Source organism: Anomaloglossus baeobatrachus, chromosome 6 (genome assembly GCF_048569485.1).
Source record: "Anomaloglossus baeobatrachus isolate aAnoBae1 chromosome 6, aAnoBae1.hap1, whole genome shotgun sequence".
NCBI lineage: Eukaryota > Metazoa > Chordata > Amphibia > Anura > Aromobatidae > Anomaloglossus > Anomaloglossus baeobatrachus.
The window spans coordinates 245,541,848-245,567,358 of record NC_134358.1 but is presented as its reverse complement, the minus strand read 5'-3'; the positions used below and the strand labels follow the sequence as shown (position 1 = coordinate 245,567,358).

Here is a 25,511-nt window from a genome sequence, read left to right as displayed (position 1 = left end):
AGGCTGAGGACACATCTAGTACCAAAGCCAACTCCGCACACAAATCCGCTGGAAGTTGACCACATAGGTCGAAGGAATAGAGCTTCAAGCCACCTGACAGGGCCCATGGACACTGGCTCAGGGCACTGTGTGCGTAGGCGCGGGACAGGCAGGAGAGAAGTTAGCACAGGAAGACAACCAGGGAAGGTGCATAAGAAAGGTGCACCGGACGTGACCGCTGAACTCCCCGGGATCGACTGGAGCCTTTGATAGTAGAACCCAGCACTCCAAAGGCGGTCACTGACTAGTTATGTTACCTTGGAACCTGCTATAGTGAGTAGAAACCTTGAGACTGCATCCCTGTGTCGCTCCGTTATTCACCTACGCCTCCGGCCCTGCACCCCCGCCATCACCTACTACTTCCCCCCTCATTAGCCCTGGGGCCCAGCTCTGCCTGTGGAGAGCTATACCAACCAAGCTGCGTCACTATCTTCCCCGGGGGTTCCCATCTCGCAGTGGCGGCACCTAACTTGCCGCATACCACAGGTGGCGTCATGAACTACCATCCCTCTCTTTACTTTAACTGACACCGCCGGGGTCACGGAACCGGGCCTTGCCGACACCGCAGCATGCCAGAAATGGATCTGCGACCCGGTAACGAGTAACCCCCAGGCCCCGGATGTGTCATAACAGTAACATGATAATTGTGCTCTTTCGTGCCCCCACATTGTAATCTCCCCCATTTGTGCCCCCTAAAATTTGTGCTCCCAACCTCTGGCAGGCCCACAAGCAAGTATCAGTTACACTTCTGCTACTGTGTCCAAAAGTAGGTCATTGTTCCCATCCCTGAATCAACAATGGTAGAATCAACCCAGGTAGGAGAAGAAGCACCATGGTGGTCAGTATTTTGGGGGCCTTGTCTACCACTCTTATTGCTGCTTTCTTCCAGGTTCTTGATTTTGGGATGCGATCTTTGATTTCAAGGGGGGCAATCTTGTAAAACAAGACAGGTGTGATGTTAGATTTGTGCTGGACTAACCATTTGGACCCCCAATGTAAACATTTTTGCTGAGCGCTACAATCCCATTCATTCTAGGCAATGGTGGGGTCCCAGTGGAAGGACCACTAGTGATGAGTGAGCACTACCATGTTTGGATGCTTGGTACTCATTAGGAGCAGTTGGATTCTTGGATGGGCTCAACTTGAGTAGATGAGTATAATGGAAGTCAATGGGGGACTCGGGCATTTTTCTGGGAAAGAAAATTGCTCTAGTTCCCCCATTGACTTCCATTATACTGGAGCACTTGAGTCGCGCGCCTCCGAGCGTCCCGCTGATTGGTACAAGTTCCGAGCGCACGAGCATGGTAGTGTTCACTCATCACCAACCACCGATGAAATGATGACATCAACATATGTATAAAAATAACTTCATAAACGCTCTTATCTCCAATAATCCTCTCCCCCTACATAGACCCCACTTTTTTCCGATACTTCTGTTTTCCTACCTATATTCGAAATATTAAATATAAAGAATTTAGAAAAAAAAATATTCCTTCGTCATATATTGTATAGGATCTTGTATACAAACGGAACAGCAGATGGCGCTGTGTGCACAAAGCCTTATACACGCCCCTGTTATAAACAAATCCGACCACTAGAGAGCAACTATTACCAATCAACGAAAGCGAGGTGTGACACGCAATACGCCCCGCCTCTTCCGGTGTGTTTCCGGTGAATGTTCGTTTGTGGTGATGGAGCGTTCAGCGTACTGGAGTCTGCACAGTCTAGTGCAGGACCTGAAGGACTTTACGGAGGGATGTCGGGGCCGCCTGTCACAGCTGCTGCAGGAGCTGGGCTGGGAGCAGGAGGCTGCGGCCGGAGAGCAGGTCTGTATCGCCAGTGCAGGAGCCACAGCTGAGCTGTACTGCGCCGCCTGGTGGCCGGGGGTGTCCGGGGCACAACTGGAGAGAATACTTTCCTCTATGCTGAGTGCTCGGAGCCAGTGACCTTCCCCACAGCACAAGGCATATACACAGTGATGCCGCTGTGCCCATATACCAGCGTGCCCTTATACGAGCGTGCCCTTATACGAGCGTGCCCTTATACGAGCGTGCCCTTATACGAGCGTGCCCTTATACGAGCGTGCCCTTATACGAGCGTGCCCTGGTGCCCTTATACGAGCGTGCCCTTATACGAGCGTGCCCTGGTGCCCTTATACGAGCGTGCCCTGGTGCCCTTATACGAGCGTGCCCGTATACGAGCGTGCCCTGGTGCCCTTATACGAGCGTGCCCGTATACGAGCGTGCCCTGGTGCCCTTATACGAGCGTGCCCGTATACGAGCGTGCCCTGGTGCCCGTATACGAGCGTGCCCTGGTGCCCTTATACGAGCGTGCCCTTATACGAGCGTGCCCTTATACGAGCGTGCCCTGCCCGTATACGAGCGTGCCCGTATACGAGCGTGCCCTGGTGCCCGTATACGAGCGTGCCCTGGTGCCCTTATACGAGCGTGCCCGTATACGAGCGTGCCCTGGTGCCCTTATACGAGCGTGCCCGTATACGAGCGTGCCCTGGTGCCCGTATACGAGCGTGCCCTGGTGCCCGTATACGAGCGTGCCCGTATACAAGCGTACCCTGGTGCCCTTATACCACCGTGCCCTGGTGCCCATATACCAGCGTGCCTTGTGCCAAGGTGCCCTTATACCAGGGTGCCCTGATGCCAGGGTGCTGATTCCAGCATGCCACCCTGTTGTGTCCTCAGTAATGTAATACAATTGCCCATCCCATTGTACCTATGATACTTTGCCAGCCACACTGGCACTGTAACATCATGTACCCTGCTCTGTATATTTCTAACGGATGCTTATATGCGGGCATTGCTACTGTGCCCAGCCTGGGAGCTCTGTATTTCAGGGGGGTTAGCTGGGACTTTTGTTCTATAGTTGCTACCTACCTGTTCTGCGATGATCTCTCTTCCGTGCACAGAATGATGGTTCTGTGCACATAGAATATCATGTTATCGGCAGCACATCTCTCGCTTACACAGAGCTGTTGAGAATGTAGATCCTAATGCTGGCATGAATGATCCAAATCACCCGCCTACCCAGTGTTTTGCTCCTATATTGAGCGATTGTGGGCAGCCAGTAACTGGAGAAGTAGTTATTTCTGGTGATCTGCTTAATTCTGCATCTGTGTATCTTATACTCCACTTATGGGGGAATAATCCGCACAGATTTATGATTGCTCCTTCATCTGTGAGAATAATGGGCAAATTCTGCACAGAAATCTCTGAATTAGCTCCACTGCATGACACATGTAGAGCCCTATGGGCACATCCTCTGCATGTGAACGCGGCCAGAATACGGTGAATCGGAGGGGTCATATGAACTGTTTCCTCCCATTAGGAGCCGGCAGTGTGTCCATACGACTCTAATCACAGGATGCCGGAGGCGTCTCTGGAGAAGCATCTGGTCCTATGCAGGCGTCGTCAGATGGGGTACAGCAAGGAGGAGGTAAGGGTCCCTCTCCCGGGTTGGACACCAATTATGCTTTTTTTTATTTTATTTATTTTTTTAATCTTTGTAAAATTTTAATTTGATTGTCCATAAGGATTGAACAGCATTGTCTATTCCTGTTCTTTTTATACACAGGCAGTTGTATATGAGCCACAGTTTTTCTATGAAAAAGCCAAGGTGACCTCCATTGCTATGGGTATGTATGAATTTGTCTTCTCTGTGCAGGACTGGGAATTGTATGACTTCCCTCATTACTTGGGACTGCTAATAAGAATCATATTTGGCAATGTAGCACTAAGAAAGTTCCTGACTCATTTTAAAGAAATATTCCTTTTACCAACGTTTATTCTGGATCTATAAGACAAGGCTCAAAATAGTGTCCGTGTGTGCAGAGAAGTGGTGTGCATGCGGTCCTGTCTATGGGAGAGTTCACATAGGGCATAATGCTGAATGGCCACCAGATCTCGAAGAAAGGAACATTAGGCCCCATCTGTCATCATTCATGGCATAAAACACGGATAGTCTGGCATGTGCCTATGAGGCTAAGTTCTGGTCAGTAGACCTGTGGCTACTGGATCCCAGCCTTAAGTGTTTAAATTGAATTCTTGCTGTTAGGCCTTGGTTCTGTTTTGCACAGAGGAGTGCGATCTGATGAAACATCAGATTGCTCTCCCTCTAGTGCAAACTATGGGGCAGTGTCCATCCGTGATTGATTTCTCATGCCATAGCGGCATGCGGAATGAATTGCAGCATGCTGTGCTTGGCAGCGAGTCTCGGCTCACGCACCCCCATACAAGTCTATGGGAGCGTGTGAAACATCGCACTGCACTCTCATGTAATCCAAGTGCAGTGCAATGTACGCAGAGGCAGGCAGCGGAGGAGATGGGGAGAAAGTGCTCCCTCCCTCTTCTCCACAGCTGTGATCCGATCTCAAGATCGCATCGCATGACCCTCAGCTGACGCATGCAGCAGAGGGTCATTATCATATCGCTTCTGATGCTCTCACATCGGAAGCTATATGCTAGTAGAACCGTACCCTTAGAGATACATTGTGAAATCCAGCTACCAGTAGAGTTCTCTTATTACGGATGAAGCAGCTCTTGGATCCTGTGGAAAACCCTTTGCACTTCCAGCTGATATCAGAAAAGCGCATGTCATCATAGCATCTAAATTGTATATTAGAAATAAATCGTATTGCATGGTAATTCTGATAATGTTTTCATCCTTACAGATAAGTCTAAGCAGTGTCAGATAATAAAAGATGCCCGGAATAATGCTCCTTCCATAAGTGACGCTAAGTCGTGGGACAAAAGTAAGTGGCTTTATGCTGTGGCTATACCATATCTCCCAGCAATGTTCACACTCCTCTCAAAAAGGACATAACATCATTGAAGGATATGTGATACCTCTGAGTATAAAAAGTCAGAAAGCCCCAAAAAATATCCAAAGGAAACCATTGTAACAAGCATATAAAATTTTTATTCAGGAAAAAGGATTAAAATTGCATAAACACAGATATTTAAATGAAAATGAGAAATGATCTCTGTGTGTAGGGGGCACAAACATCAGATCGGCAGCACAATGTCAAAATATTCTAAAGATCTGCAATACTTTTCACTCACAAAAAGATATCTGAGGAAATAGACAATGGTCTGAACTTACTGAATACACCTTGCTCTAAGGCTATGTGCGCACTTACCGGATTTTACCGCGGATTTTCTGTGGATTTGCTGCATGTATCTCTGCAGTGAATCACCAGCAAAACCTATGGGAAAAAAAAATCCTGTGCGCACTAGGCGGATTTTGACAGCTGCATGTTTTGCTGCGGGATTCCTGCAGCAAAAACAATTGCATGTCACTTCTTTTCCGCACGTCGCTGCGGGATTTCACTCCATTGACTCCAATGTAATCGTGAAATCCCGCAGGGAATAACGCAGGCAGCAAATTCTGTGCAGTTCACTGCGTTTTCCTGCGTTATTCCCTGCGGTATTTCGCGGTTTACCTCCGGTAATGTACATCGCCTGCCTGCGGTTTTGCAAGGAAGTGATGTCATTACAGGAAGAGGAAGCAAAGCAGAGAGTAAACACACACACATCACAGACATAGAACACAGACACATAGAACACACATAGAAAGCAAACGGAAATATAGAAAAAAAAACACGTGGGCTCCGCTGTATATTTACCGTCCAGTTGAGGTAAGCACACAGCGGCGGCCCGGTATTCTCAGGCTGGGGAGGGAGAGGGGCAGGGTTAATGTCCCCCGCCTCACTCCCCCTCCTGCAGCCAAGAATATCAGCCGCAGCTGCCCCGGGACTGTCGCATGCATTATGCGGCAGTACCGGCGTGTCCCCGGCTCTTCCTGCCGCCGTGTAGCAGTGGCAGTCAGGGTAATACAAGGACTTAATGGTGGCAGATCACCGCCATTAACTCCAGGCTTGATAATGGCAGCGTCTATGTGACAGCTGACATGATCAACCCGTAAGTAAAGTGAATAAAACACACAGAAAAATCCTTTATTTTAAATAAAACACAAACAAGCCTTGTTCACCATTTTATTAACCCCTCCCGAAACAAAGCTCCGACGTAATCCACAGGTCCTGCACTGCTTACATCCAGCCGCGACTGACATAGACACAGCGCTGAATGAATACAGCAGACAGCAGAGGTAATTACCGGTCATTTCCCACGGCCGGTAATGTGAACTCACTGCCGACCATGTGAAATGCAGCGATCTGTCCTCTGTCTATCTATCCCTCTATCTATTCTTCTGTCTCTTTATCTATCTACTATCTAAGAAGGAAATTTTTTTTTTTCTTTTCAATGTGCTTTATTGCATTGAATGCAATAAAGCACATACCAACCCGCACGCGGCAAAACCGCGGCAATACCGCAGCAAACCACATGCGGTTTTCGGGTGCGGTTTGCCGCGTTTTTTTACCGCGGGTGCGGTAATATTTCAGTGCCTGCGGAATTTCTTTGTCGCTCCATTGGGAGACCCAGACAATTGGGTGTATAGCTTCTGCCTCCGGAGGCCACACAAAGTATTACACTTTAAAAAGTGTAACCCCTCCCCTCTGCCTATACACCCTCCCGTGCATCACGGGCCCATCAGTTTTATGCTTTGTGTTGAAGGAGGCACACATTCACACAATGCTCCACATTTTAGTCAGCAGCAGCTGCTGATTATATCGGATGGAAGAAAAGAGGGCCCCCGGCATGCTCCCTTCTCACCCCACTGAGTCGGCGGTGTTGTTAAGGTTGAGGTACCCATTGCGGGTACAAAGGCAGGAGCCACATGCTGTTTTCCTTCCCCATCCCTTAGGGCAGGGGTGGGGAACCTTTTTACTGCCGGGGGCCATTTGGAATTTCCTACTAACCTTTGGGGGCCGCACAACATTATCAACCTGAAAAATAACCCTGCTATATTTGGTCAAACGATTAACTCACCCCTATTGTGGTGGCCGGAGCTGCTTCTCTTTGGTGCGATTGTAATGTTCGGTGATATTGATCATCTTGTTTCTCACAGCTGCTTTTCCAGGTTTGTCTCTGTCTGGAGATGCTGGGGGCATACACATCACAGGAGGGGCCAGGGCGCATAAATTACAGGAGACACTGGGAGTACACATCACAGGAGGGGCTGGGGCATATACATCACAGGAGGGGCTGGGGCATATACATCACAGGAGGGGCTGGGGCATATACATCACAGGAGGGGCTGGGGCATATACATCACAGAAGGGGCTGGGGCATATACATCACAGGAGGGGCTGGGGCATATACATCACAGGAGGGGCTGGGGCATATACATCACAGGAGGGGCTGGGGCATATACATCACAGGAGGGGCTGGGGCATATACATCACAGGAGGGGCTGGGGCATATACATCACAGGAGGGGCTGGGGCATATACATCACAGGAGGGGCTGGGGCATATACATCACAGGAGGGGCTGGGGCATATACATCACAGGAGGGGCTGGGGCATATACATCACAGGAGGGGCTGAGGCATATACATCACAGAAGGGGCTGGGGCATATACATCACAGGAGGGGCTGGGGCATATACATCACAGGAGGGGCTGGGGCATATACATCACAGGAGGAGCTGGGGCATATACATCACAGGAGGGGCTGGGGCATATACATCAGTAGGGGGCATGGACAGCCCTGGCGGTGGCACAGACATGACTGGGGACACGCACAGCACTGGGTGGCAGCACGCACTGCACTGGGTGGCAGCACGCACTGCACTGGGTGGCAGCACGCACTGCACTGGGTGGCAGCACGCACTGCACTGGGTGGCAGCACGCACTGCACTGGGTGGCAGCATTAGGGAGACAGACAGGTCTGGGGGAACATAGACATCAATAGGAGAGCACGGACTGGGGAGCATAGAAAGCAGTGGGAGGGTACAGACAGCAGTAGCGAGTTAAGAGCACTGAGGGGTGGCACACAGCACTGGGGAGCATGGACAGCATAAGGGGGACACAGGCAGCACTCACCGTGGCATGGACAGCACTGGTGGCAGCATGGACAGCATTAGGTGGTGCGGACAGCACTGGTGTGGGGGCATAGACATCACCCAGGGGGTACAGACAGCACTAGGGGGGGCACGGACAGCAGTGAGGGGTTACACCGCGCTGAGGGGGTACACAGCACTGGGGTGTACACAGCATTAGGGGGTACACACAGCACTAGGGGGTACACACAGCACCTGGGGGTACACAGCACTGGGGGGTACACACTGTACTAGGAGGTACACAGCATGAGGGGGTACACACAGCACGAGGGGGTACACAGCACGAGGGGGTACACAGCACGAGGGGGTACACACAGCATTAAGGGGTACACACAGCATTAAGGGGTACACAGCATTAGGGGGTACACACAGCATTAAGGGGTACACACAGCATTAAGGGGTACTCACTGTACTAGGGGGTACTCGCTGCACTAGGTGGTACACACTGCACTAGGGGGCACATAGCACGAGGGGGTACACACAGCACTGGGGTGTACACAGCACTAGGGGGTACACACAGCACTAGGGGGTACACACAGCACCTGGGGGTACACACAGCACCTGGGGGGTACACACTGTACTAGGAGGTACACAGCATGAGGGGGTACACACAGCATGAGGGGGTACACACAGCACGAGGGGGTACACAGCACGAGGGGGTACACAGCACGAGGGGGTACACAGCACGAGGGGGTACACACAGCATTAAGGGGTACACACAGCATTAGGGGGTACACACAGCATTAGGGGGTACACACAGCATTAGGGGGTACTCACTGTACTAGGGGGTACACACTGTACTAGGGGGTACACACTGCACTAGGGGGTACATACAGCACAAGGGGGTACACAGCATTGGGGGGTACATACAGCACGAGGGGGTACACACAGCATTGGGGGGTACATACAGCATTGGGGGGTACACACAGTACGAGGGTGTACACAGCACTGAGCGGGGGGGGGGGGGGCAGCGATGGGTTGAGTACTCGCAGTGAGGGGGAGGGAGAGTCTCACACACACACACAGCAGGTCCGGGAGGCTGGTAAACCTGCTGCAGCTCTTCTGTGTGACTTTATCGCAGCGTGCTGCTTACCCGCCCACCAGAGCACACATGCCGGGGATAAGCCTAGAATGTATGGGCTGCAGTCAGGTCCTGGAAGTCAGGATCTGGAGAGAGCCCGTACATTCTAGCATCTACCCACAGGGCATCAGGCTGTGGGATTTAAAGGGCCGGCAGCCGGGAAAAGCGCGGCTGCCACCAAAGCACAATGGTCCCCGGGAATGTGCCCGGGGGCCGCATAAAAAGTCGTCACGGGCCGTATACGGCCCGCGGGCCAGAGGTTCCCCACCCCTGCCTTAGGGGCTCTGGGTGAAGTGGGATCCTAACCGGTCATCCAGGCACTGAGACCGGGCTCCCTCCGCAGCCCCTGGGGGAATCTGCCGGACAGGAGACTGAGTATCGTCAGGGACAGGACCCTGCATCTACAGGTACTCTGTGTCCCCTTTGGGACGGTGCATGGAGCACCTTGGCCTCAGACGCTGCAGCGACTGCGGTGTTGGTTTTAGACCGGGACTACCGCGCCGACCGTGCCTGCTTGCCGGCCGCGGTTTTCACTTTAGTCACTGGCTTTTGCGGCCTAGTGCATTAAACTCCCGCCCCTGGGCCTGCCAGTCAGGGGTAAGGGCGGGACGGTCGGTCTGACGCCGACAGTGAGGGCTGGAGCACACTTAGCTGTCCTCCTCCCCCCTCACTAATCACTCTGGGGCACCAGATTCCCGCACTTTTTTAGTTACGCCCACGGCTCCCTCCTCCCCTGTGAACGCCGACAGCCATGTTTTAAGCACATTCTGCCGGTGGAGGACTTCTGGCTGCAGCTCTGGGAGACTTGAGGCAGGGAATCTGGTGGCCACACACCGCTTGAGCGGTCGGTAAGCCACACCGGCTACCCGGTGCTGGTCCCCCTTGGGTGCTGAACTGTGTATATATATATATATATATATATATGTATATATATGTATATATATATATATATATATATATATATATATATATATATATATATATATATATATATATATATGTATGTATGTATATATATATGTATATATATGTATATGTATGTATATGTGTATGTATATGTGTATATAATATATATATATATATATATATATATATATATATATATATATATATATATATATATATATATATATATATATATATATATATATATATATATATATATATATATATATATATAATTATATTTGTATACATTTTCTCGGTTCGGCTGTTAGCTTGTGGCTATATACCCTCAGTGATCACGCTCCTGGGAGACAACAGCATGTCGTTCACAAGGAGCAAGGGTGCCAAGACACAGGGTTATTTTGCTACCTGTACCTCTTGTGCGGCTATGCTACAATGCGGGATCACCCCCAGGCCCCTCTCGGTCTGCGACGAAGCGTGCTCCTGGTGTGGCCTCTAGTTATTACGTGGAGGACTCCGGCACGGACCGCAGTCCCAGACCAGCTAAGCGAGCTCGCTTAGAATCTTCCCCGACTTCATCACGCTGTTCGGGGTCTCAGCTTGAGGACTCTCTAGAGGATGAGGCGGAGGTCGCAGCCCAGGACTCTGACCCTGACCTTGCTCTCAATCTTGATACACCTGAAGGGGACGCCATAGTAAATGACCTTATAGCGTCCATCAACCAGGTGCTAGATCTTTCTCCTCCAACTCCACTTGTAGAGGATGCGGCTTCACAACAGGAGAAACACCAGTTTAGGTTTCCTAAACGTACTCGGAGTGCTTTCTTCGATCACACTAACTTAAGAGATGCTGTCCAGAAGCACAGGGCTTTCCCGGACAAGCGCTTTACTAAACGCCTTAATGACACACGTTACCCCTTCCCCTCTGACGTAGTTAAGGGTTGGGCTCAATGTCCCAAGGTGGATCCTCCAGTCTCTAGACTGGCGGCTAGATCCGTAGTAGCAGTGGCTGACGGTGCATCGCTCAAGGATGCCACGGACAGGCAGATAGAGCTCCTACTGAAATCCATCTATGAAGCCATAGGCGCGTCTTTTGCCCCAGCCTTTGCAGCAGTGTGGGCACTCCAGGCTATCTCAGCTTGTCTGTCTGAGATTAATGCGGTCACACGTACCGCTGCGCCACAAGTAGCATCTTTGACTTCTCAGGCGTCGGTATTTGCATCCTACGCCATGAATGCTGTCCTGGACTCGGCTAGCCGTACAGGGGTAGCATCCGCCAATTCGGTGGCAGTCCGCAGGGCCATGTGGCTACGCGAATGGAAGGCAGACTCTGCTTCCAAAAAGTTCTTGACCGGTTTGCCTTTTTCTGGCGACCGATTGTTTGGCGAGCGATTGGATGAAATTATTAAGCAATCCAAGGGAAAGGACTCGTTCTTACCCCAGCCCAAACCAAACAGACCACAGCAACGGAAAGTTCAAGCGAGGTTTCGGTCCTTTCGGCCCTCAGCCAGATCCCAATCCTCCTCGTCCAACAGGCCACAGAAGAGCCAGAGGAACTCTTCAGCATGGCGGTCTAAGTCACGTCCTCCAAAGACCGCCGGAGGCACCGTCTCCAAGGCGGCCTCCTCATGACTTTCGGCCTCCCCAAACCGCATCCTCGGTCGGTGGCAGGCTCTCCCGCTTTTGCGACGCCTGGTGGCCACATGTCCAAGACCGATGGGTGAGAGACATTCTGTCTCACGGTTACAGGATAGAGTTCACTCTCGTCCTCCGACTCGTTTTTTCAGAACATCTCCGCCCCCCGAGCGAACCGTTGCGCTTTTTCAGGCGGTGGACACTCTGAAGACAGAGGGAGTGGTGATCCCCGTCCCCCTTCAGGAACGCGGTCGCGGTTTTTACTCCAACCTGTTCGTGGTGCCAAAAAAGGACGGCTCATTCCGTCCCGTTTTGGACCTCAAATTGCTCAACAGACATGTGAGAACCAGGCGGTTTCGCATGGAATCCCTCCGATCTGTCATCGCTTCGATGTCCCAAGGAGACTTCCTAGCATCAATAGGCATCTTTGATGTCTATCTCCATGTGCCGATCGCTCCAGAGCATCAACGCTTCCTGCGTTTCGCCATTGGGGACGAACACCTTCAGTTTGTGGCACTGCCTTTCGGCCTGGCGACAGCCCCACGGGTCTTCACCAAGGTCATGGCATCCGTTGTGGCAGTCCTACACTCTCAGGGCCACTCGGTGATCCCGTACCTAGACGATCTCCTAGTCAAGGCACCCTCCCGGGTGGCTTGTCAACACAGTCTGACCGTTGCTCTGGAGACTCTCCAGAGGTTCGGGTGGATCATCAATTTCCCAAAGTCAAAATTGACTCCGACCCAGTCACTGACGTACCTCGGGATGGAGTTTCATACTCTCTCAGCAATAGTCAAGCTACCGCTGGACAAACAGCGGTCGCTGCAAACAGGGGTGCAATCCGTTCTTCGGGCCCAGTCGCACCCCTTGAGGCGCCTCATGCACTTCCTGGGGAAGATGGTGGCAGCAATGGAGGCAGTTCCCTTTGCGCAATTTCATCTGCGTCCACTCCAATGGGACATTCTCCGCAAATGGGACAAGAGGTCGATGTCCTTAGACAGGAACGTCTCTCTTTCTCTGGCAGCCAAGACCTCTCTTCAGTGGTGGCTTCTCCCCACTTCTCTGTCGAAAGGAAAATCCTTCCTGCCCCCATCCTGGGCTGTGGTCACGACGGACGCGAGCCTGTCAGGATGGGGAGCGGTTTTTCTCCACCACAAGGCTCAGGGAACCTGGACTCCGACAGAGTCCTCCCTTCAGATCAATGTTCTGGAGATAAGGGCAGTGTATCTAGCCCTCAAGGCGTTCCATCGGTGGCTGGAGGGCAGGCAGATCCGCGTACAGTCGGACAACGCCACGGCGGTCGCGTACATCAACCACCAGGGCGGCACTCGCAGTCGTCAAGCCTTCCAAGAAGTCCGGCGGATTCTGCTGTGGGCGGAGGCCACAGCCTCCACCATCTCCGCGGTTCACATCCTTGGCGTAGAAAACTGGGAAGCAGACTTTCTCAGTCGCCAGGGCATGGACGCGGGGGAATGGTCTCTCCACCCGGACGTGTTTCAAGAGATCTGTTGCTGCTGGGGAACGCCGGACGTCGATCTCATGGCGTCTCTGCACAACAACAAAGTCCCGGCATTCATGGCACGGTCTCAGGATCACAGAGCTCTGGCGGCGGACGCCTTAGTTCAGGATTGGTCGCAGTTTCAACTGCCTTATGTATTCCCTCCTCTGGCAATGCTGCCCAGAGTGTTGCGCAAGATCAGGTCCGACTGCCGCCGCGTCATCCTCGTCGCTCCAGATTGGCCGAGGCGGTCGTGGTACCCGGATCTGTGGCACCTCACGGTGGGTCAACCGTGGGCGCTCCCAGACCGACCAGACTTGCTGTCTCAAGGGCCATTTTTTCCATCTGAATTCTGCGGCCCTCAACCTGACTGTGTGGCCATTGAGTCCTGGCTCCTAGCGTCCTCAGGGTTATCTCAAGATGTCATTGCCACTATGAGACAGGCCAGGAAACCAACGTCAGCCAAGATCTATCACAGGACTTGGAGGATCTTCTTAGCCTGGTGCTCTGAGAAGGGGTTTACCCCCTGGCCGTTTGCCTTACCCACGTTTCTTTCCTTCCTTCAATCTGGATTGGACAAGGGTTTGTCTCTCGGCTCTCTCAAGGGACAAGTATCGGCGCTTTCCGTGTTTTTTCAAAAGCGTCTAGCCAGGCTTCCGCAGGTCCGCACATTCCTGCAGGGAGTTTGCCACATAGTCCCACCTTACAAGCGTCCGCTGGAACCCTGGGATCTCAACACTGTTCTACGGGCTCTTCAAAAACCACCTTTTGAGCCGCTGCGGGATGTCTCTCTATCACGTCTTTCGCAGAAGGTGGCATTTCTAGTGGCGTTTACATCACTCCGAAGAGTGTCAGAGCTGGCAGCACTGTCATGCAAAGCCCCTTTCCTGGTATTTCACCAGGATAAGGTGGTTCTGCGTCCGGTTACGGACTTTCTCCCTAATGTGGTGTCCCCTTTTCATCTCAATCAGGATATCTCCTTACCTTCATTTTGCCCTCATCCAATTCACCAATGTGAAAAGGATTTGCATTTGTTAGATCTAGTGAGAGCACTCCGGATCTACGTGTCTCGCACGGCGCCACTGCGCCGTTCTGATGCGCTTTTTGTCCTTGTCGCTGGCCAGCGTAAGGGGTCGCAGGCTTCCAAGTCAACCTTGGCTCGGTGGATCAAGGAACCGATTTTTGAAGCCTACCGTTCTTCTGGGCTTCCGATTCCTTCAGGGCTAAAAGCCCATTCTACCAGAGCCGTGGGTGCATCCTGGGCATTGCGGCACCAGGCTACGGCTCAGCAGGTGTGTCAGGCGGCTACCTGGTCGAGTCTGCACACTTTCACAAAACACTATCAGGTGCATGCCTATGCTTCGGCAGATGCCAGCCTAGGTAGGCGAGTCCTTCAGGCGGCGGTTGCCCACCTGTAAGAGGGGGCCGTTGTTTCGGCTCTTTTTATCGAGGTATTCTTTTACCCACCCAGGGACTGCTTTTGGACGTCCCAATTGTCTGGGTCTCCCAATGGAGCGACAAAGAAGGGAATTTTGTTTACTTACCGTAAATTCCTTTTCTTCTAGCTCCTATTGGGAGACCCAGCACCCGCCCCTGTTCCCTTCGGGCTGTTTGTTCTTTTGTGTACACATGTTGTTCATGTTGAATTGTTCTTTTGGTTCATGGTTTCAGTTCTCCGAACATCCTTCGGATTGAATTTACCTTAGACCAATTTATAAGTTTCCTCCTTCCTGCTTTGGCACCAAAACTGATGGGCCCGTGATGCACGGGAGGGTGTATAGGCAGAGGGGAGGGGTTACACTTTTTTTTTGTGGCCTCCGGAGGCAGAAGCTATACACCCCAATTGTCTGGGTCTCCCAATAGGAGCTAGAAGAAAAGGAATTTACGGTAAGTAAACAAAATTCCCTTCTTTCTTGAGAAAATTCCATTTTCCAGTGCGCACAGGGCCTAACAGTGTAAATAATACCTCATAGAAAGGTCAGATCTCACCAGTAAATCTGAGCGGTACACTTGCAGCAATGTCTCAATCAAATTTTATATATATATATAATGTGTCATATATATATATATATATATATAATATATATATATATATAATATATATAATATATGTGTGTATGTGTATCAGGGGCGTAACTAGCGTTTGATGGGCCCCGGTGCAAAGTTCAGACCTGGGCCCCCCTTCCACATACATCGACATTTAGGGTACAGGATAATGATGCTGACACTTGGCTCTTACCCACAGCACCCAGCTTTCCTATTTTCTGATATCCATCTTGTCCTCGGCACACTGCTTCCCCATGCTCTGCTATACATCTTTCCCTCAGCACCCAGCTTTCCCATATCAGAGCATGGGAAAGCTGGGTGCTGAGGGAAAAGAGCCTTTTTCTCTCAGCACAAAACGTTCCCATCCCCTGCTTGTATCTTTGTCCCCCCTTGTATATAGTTCTCCAAATACAATAATGGCACCCACATAGTCTTCCAAATAGTATAAAGGGTCCCACATAACCCTTCATATATTAGAATACACTTCCATAGTTCTCCATGCATTATAATTCACCCCATAGTACTCAATATATAATACTGCACCACATAGTTCTCCATATATTATAATGCACCCCCATAATCCTCCATGTATAATGTAGCCCTTCAATTATTATCTTGAATTTCCTTATCATTCCTATGGGAGACCCAGACCATGGGTGTTTAGCTTCTGCCTCCGGAGGACACACAAAGTACTACACTTAAAAGTGTAGCTCCTCCCTCTGAGCTTATACAACCCCTGGAGAACCAGATCTAGCCAGTTTATCGCTTTGTGTTCAGGAGGCATACATCCACACATGCATTCTCATCTGATTTTTGATTTTTGGAAAAAGTTTGAAGAAAAGCGGGTCCAGGTCTGGACTCCCGGCATGTCCCTTCTCACCCCACTGTGTCGGCGGTGTTGTTAAGGTTGATTCCAAGGCTGGAGCCTTACATGCCGCGCTCCTTCACCATCCCTCCTGGGCTCTGGCTTGAAGTGGGAGCCAGCATGGTTCTCCATGCTTGGCAGGAGACCGGTCTCCATCCGCAGCCCTTCAGGATCCTGCTGGACCGGAGCACTCATCCCCAGGGACTTGGAACCCTGCGTCTCAGCAAGCTAAGTACCTGAGACGTTTATATATTGGGGGTCCCTGTACTTTATTGTTGTGGGAGAGTGTGCTGATTGTGTTTTATGACATTTCCGGCGGGTTCTCTGGCTGTCGTCTGAGAACCGCGCCGATGGTGCCTGCGCGCCGGCCGCGCCGCTCAAATTTAGGCCCCGGCTTCGCCGGAGGCCTAGTTTCGGTTTCACTGCCCTCGCATGTCTCTCATGCAGAGGGACAGGCTCGGCTCCGCCCGGCGGCCGTTCTGCACAGGGGAGGGACACTCCTCACTGCAGTGTATGTCCCCTCCCCTGTAGGTCTCTATGGCCCTCCAGATCCCGCTCCTAAGCAAGTCCCGCCCCCTCTCTTCGCTCCGGCGGCCGTTTTCTCAGCGTTCTCTCTGCATTGCAGCGCTGGTCTGCAGCATCTCTGCTGAGTTGCTGTGCTTGGGGGTCTGGGCTTCGGGATCTGGAGGGCACACAACACCGCTCCGGCGGTCTGGTAAGCCACAACCGGTCTCCGGTTGTGGACCTCTGATTATACTCTCTGGGGTTCATTCTCTGGCACAGCCCCCACTCCAGCAGCATGTCTCACACGAGGAGCAAGGCTCCAAAGCTGTATTCAGTATGCACTGCATGTAAGCTCCTACTGCCTGAACCGAGCATCTATGCACATTGTAATGCCTGCTCTAACCTGGCAGTGCCTCAGCCTGGAGTCTCACCCCCCAGTGGTCTCTCAGGCTGCTCCTGATCCTGTGGCTGAACCCCCGGCTTGGGTAGAATCCTTTTCTAGGGCTATCTCCCAGTCTTTTGCCGACTCCATGGGACTTCTGTCCAGGACTTTGCTGAACATGCATCAGCCCCCTTAACAGGGTGCCTCGGCTGCTAGGGGTCTCTCAGGACCGGAACTCAGAGGATTCATCATCTGGTCCCAGACCCCGTCCTTCTAAGAAGAGACGCAGGGTTCCCTCTCCTTCCTCGTCCCGCGGCTCTGATTCAGGAGCTGACTCGCAGGACGAGGAAGATGCCTTTACGGGGGGCTCGGAGGTTAACTCCATGTACCCCATTGATCCATTAATTCTGTACTGGATCTCAATCCGCCAGTATCAGAGGAACAACCCTCTCTGGCAGAAAAGCACCAGTTTACCTCGCCTAAGAGAGTAAAGGGTGTGTTCTTTAACCACTCCAGTTTTCAGGCCGCTGTGACAAAGCCCAGGGCCTGTCCTGACAAACGCTTCCCAAAGCGTGGTTCTGATGACCGTTTTCCCTTTCCACCTGAGGTGGTCAAGGAGTGGGCTCATTCCCCAAAGGTAGACCCCCCCGGTGTCTAGACTCTCAGCCCGGACCGTTGTATCGGTGGCTGATTGCACCTCTCTTAAGGATTCCACTGACCGCCAGGTTGACCTTCTGGCCAAATCTGTATATGAAGCGGCAGGGGCCTCGTTCTCCCCGACTTTTGCAGCAGTGTGGGCTCTCAAGGCCATCTCTGCTTCTCTAGAGGGGATGCATTCCCTCGCCAGGGAATCTATGCCCGAAATGGTTACCTTAACTTCCCAAGCTTCAGCTTTTTCATCCTATGCCATGTCTGCCATGCTGGAGGCTTCTCACCGCACTGCGGTGGCTTCGGCTAATTCCCTCACTATCCGCAGGATCTTGTGGCTTCGAGAGTGGAAGGCAGATGCTTCTTCAAAGAAGTACCTTGCTGGGCTCCCTTTTGCTGGGTCCAGGCTGTTCGGTGAACAGCTGGATGAAATTATTAAGGAAGCTACCGGCGGGAAGAGTACTTCCATGCCACAAACCAAAACCAGGAAACCTGTCCAGGGTAGGAACCAGTCGAGGTTTCGTTCCTTTCGTTCCTCCAACTGGTCGTCCTCTAAGCCTTCGGCCTCGTCCACTAACTTAGCCAAGGACCAGAAATCCAACTGGCGCCCAAAAGCGTGTCCACAAAAGACCGCAGGAGGTGCTGCCGCCAAGGCAGCCTCCTCGTGACTATCTGTCCGTGCCAGCAACGTCCTTAGTCGGTGGCAGGCTCTCCCACTTTGGCGACGCGTGGTTTCAACACGTCTCCGATCAGTGGGTGAGGGATATCATCTCCCATGGCTACAGGATAGAATTCTCTTCCAGCCCGCCAAACAGATTTTTTTCTGTCAACTCCCCCCTGCTCCAAGGCCGCCGCCTTCTCTCAGGCCATGGCATCCTTGCAGGCCAACGGAGTAATTGTACCGGTTCCCGCCCGGGAACGGTTCAGAGGTTTCTACTCAAATCTCTTCCTAGTCCCCAAAAAGGACGGTTCCTTCCGGCCCATCCTGGATCTCAAGCTTCTCAACAAGCATGTTCAGGTGCGGCATTTTCGCATGGAGTCTCTGCGATCAGTCATTGCCTCAATGACCCAAGGGGATTTCCTGGCATCCATCGACATCAGAGATGCCTATCTGCATGTGCCAATTGCAGTTTCACACCAGCGTTGGCTACGTTTTGCAATCGGAAAGGAACATTTCCAATTCATGGCTCTCCCCTTCGGGTTGGCCACAGCTCCTCGGGTATTCACCAAGGTCATGGCAGCAGTGATTGCGGTCCTGCACCTACAGGGGTTGGCAGTGATCCCTTACCTGGACGACCTTCTAGTCAAGGCTTCATCCAGCGTAGACTGTCAGCGGAGTGTCTCGCTCACTCTCGCCACTCTAGCCCAATTCGGGTGGCTTGTCAATCTGCCCAAATCCACTTTGACTCCGACCCAGAGTCTCACGTACCTAGGGATGCAGTTCGAGACACTGCCGGCACTGGTGAAGTTGCCCTTAGTAAAACAGCAGTCCCTACAGCTGGACATTCTCCGCTGTTGGGACAAGCGGACTTCCTCCTTGCACAGGCTAGTGGCTCTGTCGCCACAGACCAGGAGCTCTCTTCAGTGGTGGCTTCGGCCCCTCTCTCTGTCTCAGGGGCGCTCCTTCCTGGCCCCGTCCTGGCTGATCCTCACCACGGATGCCAGTCTATCCGGCTGGGGAGTGGTATGTCTCCACCACCGAGCGCAGGGCACTTGGACTCCGTCCGAGTCAGCCTTCTCGATCAATGTGCTGGAAACCAGAGCCGTGCTTCTGGCTCTCCTAGCTTTTCACCATCTGCTGGTGGGCAGGCACATCCGAGTCCAGTCAGACAACGCGACAGCGGTTGCCCTACATCAATTACCAAGGCGGGACACGCAGCCGCCTGGCAATGTTGGAGGTACAACGCATCCTTCAATGGGCGGAGGACTCCAAGTCCACCATATCCGCAGTCCACGTTCCAGGCGTGGGAAAACTGGGAGGCAGATTCTCAGCCGTCAAACCGTGGACAGTGGCGAGTGGTCCCTGCACCCGGCAGTTTTTCAGTCAATCTGCCGCAAATGGGGCACTTCGGACGTGGACCTAATGGCATCCCGTCACAACAACAAAGTTCCCGTTTACGTGGCTCGCTCCCACGATCCTCAGGCATTCGCCGCGGACGCTCTGGTTCAAGACTGGTCCCAGTTTCGTCTGTCCTACGTGTTTCCCCCTCTAGCTCTCTTGCCCAGAGTCCTGCGCAAGATCAGAATGGAGGGCCGTCGAGTCATCCTCATTGCTCCGGACTGGCCCAGGCGAGCTTGGTACCTAGACCTGCTCCATCTGTCCGTAGAGGTGCCGTGGCATCTTCCGGACCGTCCAGACCTTCTCTCACAAGGTCCGTTTTTCCGCCAGAATTCTGCGGCTCTCAGATTGACGGCGTGGCTCTTGAGTCCTGGATCTTGACGGCTTCTGGTATTCCTCCTGAAGTCATCTCCACTATGACTCGGGCCCGTAAGTCTTCCTCCGCCAAGATCTATCACAGGACTTGGAAGATTTTCCTGTCCTGGTGTCACTCTTCCGGCCATCCTCCTTGGCCATTTTCCTTGCCAACCCTTCTGTCCTTCCTACAGTCCGGTCTGCAGCTGGGACTGTCCCTCAACTCTCTCAAGGGACAAGTCTCAGCTCTGTCAGTGCTGTTCCAGCGGCGTCTCGCCCGGCTGGCTCGGGTCCGCACCTTCATGCAGGGCGCGTCTCACATCATTCCGCCTTACCGGCGGCCCTTGGATCCCTGGGACCTCAATTTGGTTCTCACGGTTTTGCAGAAACCCCTCTTTGAGCCTCTTGGGGAGGTTTCTTTGTTTCGTCTTTCACAGAAAGTGGTCTTTCTAGTGGCCATAACTTCCCTCAGGAGAGTCTCTGATTTGGCCGCGCTCTCTTCGGAGTCACCTTTTTTGGTTTTTCATCAAGACAAGGTGGTTCTCCGTCTGACTCCGGACTTTCTTCCTAAGGTGGTCTCTCTTTTCCACCTTAACCAGGACATTACCCTACCTTCCTTTTGTCCGGCTCCTGTTCATCGCTTTGAAAAAGCGTTGCATACTCTGGATCTGGTGCGTGCTCTCCGGATCTATGTGTCTCGCACCGCTGCTCTTAGGCAGTGCACTTCTCTTTTTGTGCTAACCACAGGTCGGCGCAAGGGCCTCTCTGCTTCTAAGCCGACCTTAGCCCGTTGGATTAGGTCGACCATTTCGGACGCCTACCAGTGTTCTCAGGTGCCTCCCCCGCCGGGGATCAAGGCACACTCGACCAGAGCTGTCGGTGCCTTTTGGGCTTTCAGGCACCAGGCTACGGCTCAACAAGTCTGTCAGGCTGCCACTTGGACTAGCCTGCATACCTTTTCAAAGCACTACCAAGTGCATGCTCATGCTTCGGCAGATGCGAGCTTGGGCAGACGCATCCTTCAGGCGGCTGTCGCCCATTTGTGAAGTTAGGCTCTGCCTACTTCTTAGTTTTTCTGTTTATTCCCACCCATGGACTGCTTTGAGACGTCCCATGGTCTGGGTCTCCCATAGGAACGATAAAGAAAAAGAGAATTTTGTTTACTTACCGTAAATTCTTTTTCTTATAGTTCCGTATTGGGAGACCCAGCTCCCTCCCTGTTGCCTGTTGGCAATTTCTTGTTCCGCGTGTTATCACCGGCTGTTGTCGTGGACAGAGTCTCCGGTTGTTCCGGTTCTTGCTCTGTTTTACTTGTGGGTGGCTATTCTCCTTCAGCTTTTGCACTAAACTGGCTAGATCTGGTTCTCCAGGGGGGTGTATAAGCTCAGAGGGAGGAGCTACACTTTTAAGTGTAATACTTTGTGTGTCCTCCGGAGGCAGAAGCTAAACACCCATGGTCTGGGTCTCCCAATACGGAACTATAAGAAAAAGGAATTTACAGTAAGTAAACAAAATTCTTTTTCTCATAGTTCTCTATGCATTATATTTCACCCCATAGTTCTCCATGTATTATACTGCACCACATAGGCCTCCATATATTATAATGCAGCCCTATAGTACTCCTTGTATAAAGTAGCCCTCCAATTATTATAATGAATTTCTCATAGTTCTCCATATATTATATTTCACCCCATAGTTCTCCATATATTATACTGCACCACATAGTCCCCAATGTTTTATAATGCACCCCCATAGTCCATGTATAAGGTAGCCTCCATAGTCCTCCATATATTATAATGTAGCCCCCCATAGTCCTATATGTATTATAACGCAACCCCATAAAACTTCATATTGCATTATGCAGCCCCATACTCCTCCCTCCTCCATGCATAAGGGCACCCCTATATTCCATGCATAAGGTGTCCTTCATTTTGTATTATACAGCCCCCCCAGACCTCCATGTATAATAATGCAGCCAGCCTCTCCAGGCCTCCATGTTTAATAATGCAGCCAGCCTCCTCAGGCCTCCATGTATAATGTAGCAGCCAGCTTCTCCAGGCCTCCATGTATAACAATGCACCCAGCCTCCTCAGGCCTCCATGTATAATATAGCAGCCAGCCTCTACAGACCACCTCCATGTATAACATTGCACCCAGCCTCCTCAGGCCTCCATGTATAATATAGCAGCCAGCCTCTCCAGGCCTCCATGTATAACAATGACCCAGCCACCTCAGGCCTCCATGTATAATGCAGTATCTCTAGGCCTCCATGTATAATGCAGCTTCCCCAGACCTCCATATATAATGCAGCCTCCCAGACCTCCATGTATAAAGCAGCCTCTCCAGGCCTCCATATATAATGCAGCCTCCTCAGACCTCCATGTATAAAGCAGCGTCTCCAGGCCTCCATGTATAATAATGCAGCTACCCCAGACCTCCACATATAATGCAGCCTCCTCAGACCTCCATGTATAAAGCAGCCTCTCCAGGCTTCCATATACAATAATGCAGCTTCCCCAGAACTGCCTTCCCAAGCCTCTGGACCACCGTTTACTCACTTATATTAAAAAAAACCCAAGTACTCACCTTCTCTCTTCCTTCATCGCTGCTGTCTTCCCCGCTGCTCGTTCTCCGGTGCTGCGGTCAGCGTCCTCCTGTCCTGCACTCTGTGCACTCAGCACAGCAGTCGCTCGGGTGTGACGTTCATCACACAGGGGGAGAATGGTGATGCATAGCGCGGCACCGGCCGCGCTATGCTTCATCATTACTGTGACTGGGAGACTCTGCAGCCGCTGCCACCAGGCAGGGGGCCCCGGTGCGCTGCTGACATCAGGCAGGGGTGCCCGGTGTCGGCGGCGGCAGCGGGTCAAATAGCGGCCGCGAGGTCTGTGAGAGATCAGCGCAGCTCCTCTCACACTGACAGGAGCTGGCTGTTGATCTGCCTGGCGGCCGCCGGGCCCCTAACCTCCCGGGCCCGGTCGCGATCGCTGCGACTGCGGTAGTTACGCCACTGATGTGTATATAAAATTTGAGACATTGCTGCAAGTGTACCGCTCAGATTTACTGGTGAGATCTGACCTTTCTATGAGGTATTATTTACATTGTTAGAGCGAGGTGTATTCAGTAAGTTCAGACCATTTGTCTTATTTCCTCAGATATCTTTTTGTGAGTGAAAAGTATTGCAGATCTTTAGAATAATATTTTGACATTGTACTGCCGATCTGATGTTTGTGCCCCCTACACACAGAGATCATTTCTCGTTTTCATTTAAATATCTGTGTTTATGCAATTTTAATCCTTTTTCCTGAATAAAAAATTTGATATGCTTGTTACAATTGTTTCCTTTGAATATTTTTTTTGGGGCTTTTAATGTTCACACTTCAGCATGCAGTACACAAGTGTAGCCACTAGAAGGAGCCTCTTTATCGTCTATCTGCACCTAGGGCAAGGCACTAGTTGGATTTCTCTAGGACTCGATAGAATGTAATGTGTAATTCAAGGTCTCCATAGTCTAATAACGGTTTTGCCATCATGTTAGTGAATTTTGCTTGCTAAGTAATTTTGTATATATCAGAGCGTAATCTGTTTGATTCTTTCTCTTTCCACAGCATGGGTGAGTATAGAGCGGGAATAGCGTCCTGACAACCACTGTGCTTATGTGCAGTATCCTTTTTGAGTTATATCCTTTTTATCAAGAGAATACATAATTTGTGTTTATAGTAATAATATACGATAGGTCTAATGTAATATATATAATATGGGGGTTCAGATTGCTTAATAAAAGTAATACTGTCCCTCATTGGGCCCCTGCTGCGCTCTGCTTCTTAGTCCAATCTCGTCCTATCAGATATGCCCGCTCAGCCAATTGCCGGCCACATCAGTTACAACAATCGGCCAGTGATTGGTTGCGCAGCCATTCCTGTCCATTTCCGATGTAAGGACCCGTGCGTCAATCTATTTCTAATAGCTGTAATTAGCTATGTCTCCCGCCCTGTGGCTATGTTGCATGGTATTAGACGTGCAATACAATGGTTGTGGATCAATAAACCATACTGCCACAACTATTCTGTGTAGAGTCCTCAATGGTGGTGTGTGGTTTATCCACCAGCTAAACAGACGTTTGCTCCTCACGACGTCCTAATAGAGGACATGATTTTTTTTATTTTTCATGTGTGTATGTGGGTATTTTTTTTTTTTTTTTTCTTTTGTGATGTGATCTTGTTTAATGAAGCATCGGGGGGGAAAAGCCCTAGTGTAAATAATAATTTCTCTGACCTATTAAATGTTCCTTTTCTTTGGAGTCCGTGTACAGAGGATGTTACATCTTTATGCCTAGTTATTGGCGTTGTTTGTGTCATTTCTTCATGGCTGTTCCTCTTCTGTGCTCCAGGTGCCTACTCCACTTCAGCTGTTGAAGTTCCTCTGAACCACAAACGTGCCGTCTGTGATCTTACTGCCGCCGATCGTCTTGCTATATATGACCATGTCCTTCTGGAGACTAAGAAGCAGACATTGGAAGAGAAAAGTGCTTCTGATTTATTTGAGGATTTAACTGCCAAGATCAATCAAGGTCACTAAATATTTCCTTTATAAATCCGTAACGACATATGACGTACCGGTGCGTCTCTTGCTGGGTTCCTGACTTTGATGCGGGCTCAGGAACTGACCATTGCCAGCAAACATTGGCTGTATAATTGACCTGTCAAATGCTGTTATTAATCTGTGACAGAGGTATTTGCAGCATTCATCTCTAGGGTCAGTGGATTTGCTATTCTACTCCCCCCCTCTACATCAGCGGACATGATTATAGGTCACTGATGGGTTGCAATGACAGCTGGGGATCTGCTGAAGACTCGTGTGCTTGTCATGACTGTACTCCTGTGAAGCTAGCCGGCCAGTGGAAGGCCCCTCTGCCTGTCTGTGATTTCAGCTGTCCATGGGATCATGGGATTCTGACATTTTTACTATGTACAGCAATACTGTGTTGCTGCATCTAGTACAATCAAACGCTCCGTAAGAGGACTAATCATGTAAAAAGCAGAAAAAAAGTGTTTAAAATTTGAATACAAACTGCATATATACTATTTCCTCCTCCCAGTACATTCACTATCACTGCGGAAAGGTGGGGGCAGCAGTGCAAATTCAGTTCAGATTTACTTTCAATGATGGGACATGGGAGAGGAGAGCAGTGCACATGCAGTTTGTATTTACAGATACTTGACTAGTTACTACTTCACACTGAATTCTACAGAGCTTACAACAAGATAACAGGATAAGGTAAAGCAATAAAACTTACTGATCCTGAAAGGTCTCCTTAAGCCCCATTTAAAGATTTTAGTATTGTACCACCAACTCACCTGACAAATTCCCTTTAAACCTATATATATTATATTTTTTTAATTATTTATTTTTTTTTAATCAGATTTTTATAAAGCCACAAAAAAAAAACAACCTAATCTTGTATGGTGTTTCAATAATAGCACTGACCTGATGAATCATGTTTCCACGTTTTTTACTGCACAAT

At 50.8% G+C, this 25,511-nt stretch overlaps 1 protein-coding gene across 1 annotated transcript in view; it reads left to right on the top strand.

Annotated features, from left to right (window-relative positions):
- The first annotated feature begins 1,696 nt into the window (after nucleotides 1–1,696).
- The window catches only part of SNRNP48 (small nuclear ribonucleoprotein U11/U12 subunit 48), a 72,011-nt gene continuing 48,196 nt past the window's right edge, over nucleotides 1,697–25,511 (top strand). The window contains exons 1-5 of the mRNA XM_075314782.1: nucleotides 1,697–1,865; nucleotides 3,382–3,489; nucleotides 3,628–3,688; nucleotides 4,724–4,804; nucleotides 24,378–24,557. Of these exons, the coding sequence (XP_075170897.1) occupies nucleotides 1,731–1,865; nucleotides 3,382–3,489; nucleotides 3,628–3,688; nucleotides 4,724–4,804; nucleotides 24,378–24,557 (565 nt within the window). The 5' untranslated portion in view covers nucleotides 1,697–1,730. The remainder of the gene's footprint in view (nucleotides 1,866–3,381; nucleotides 3,490–3,627; nucleotides 3,689–4,723; nucleotides 4,805–24,377; nucleotides 24,558–25,511) is intronic.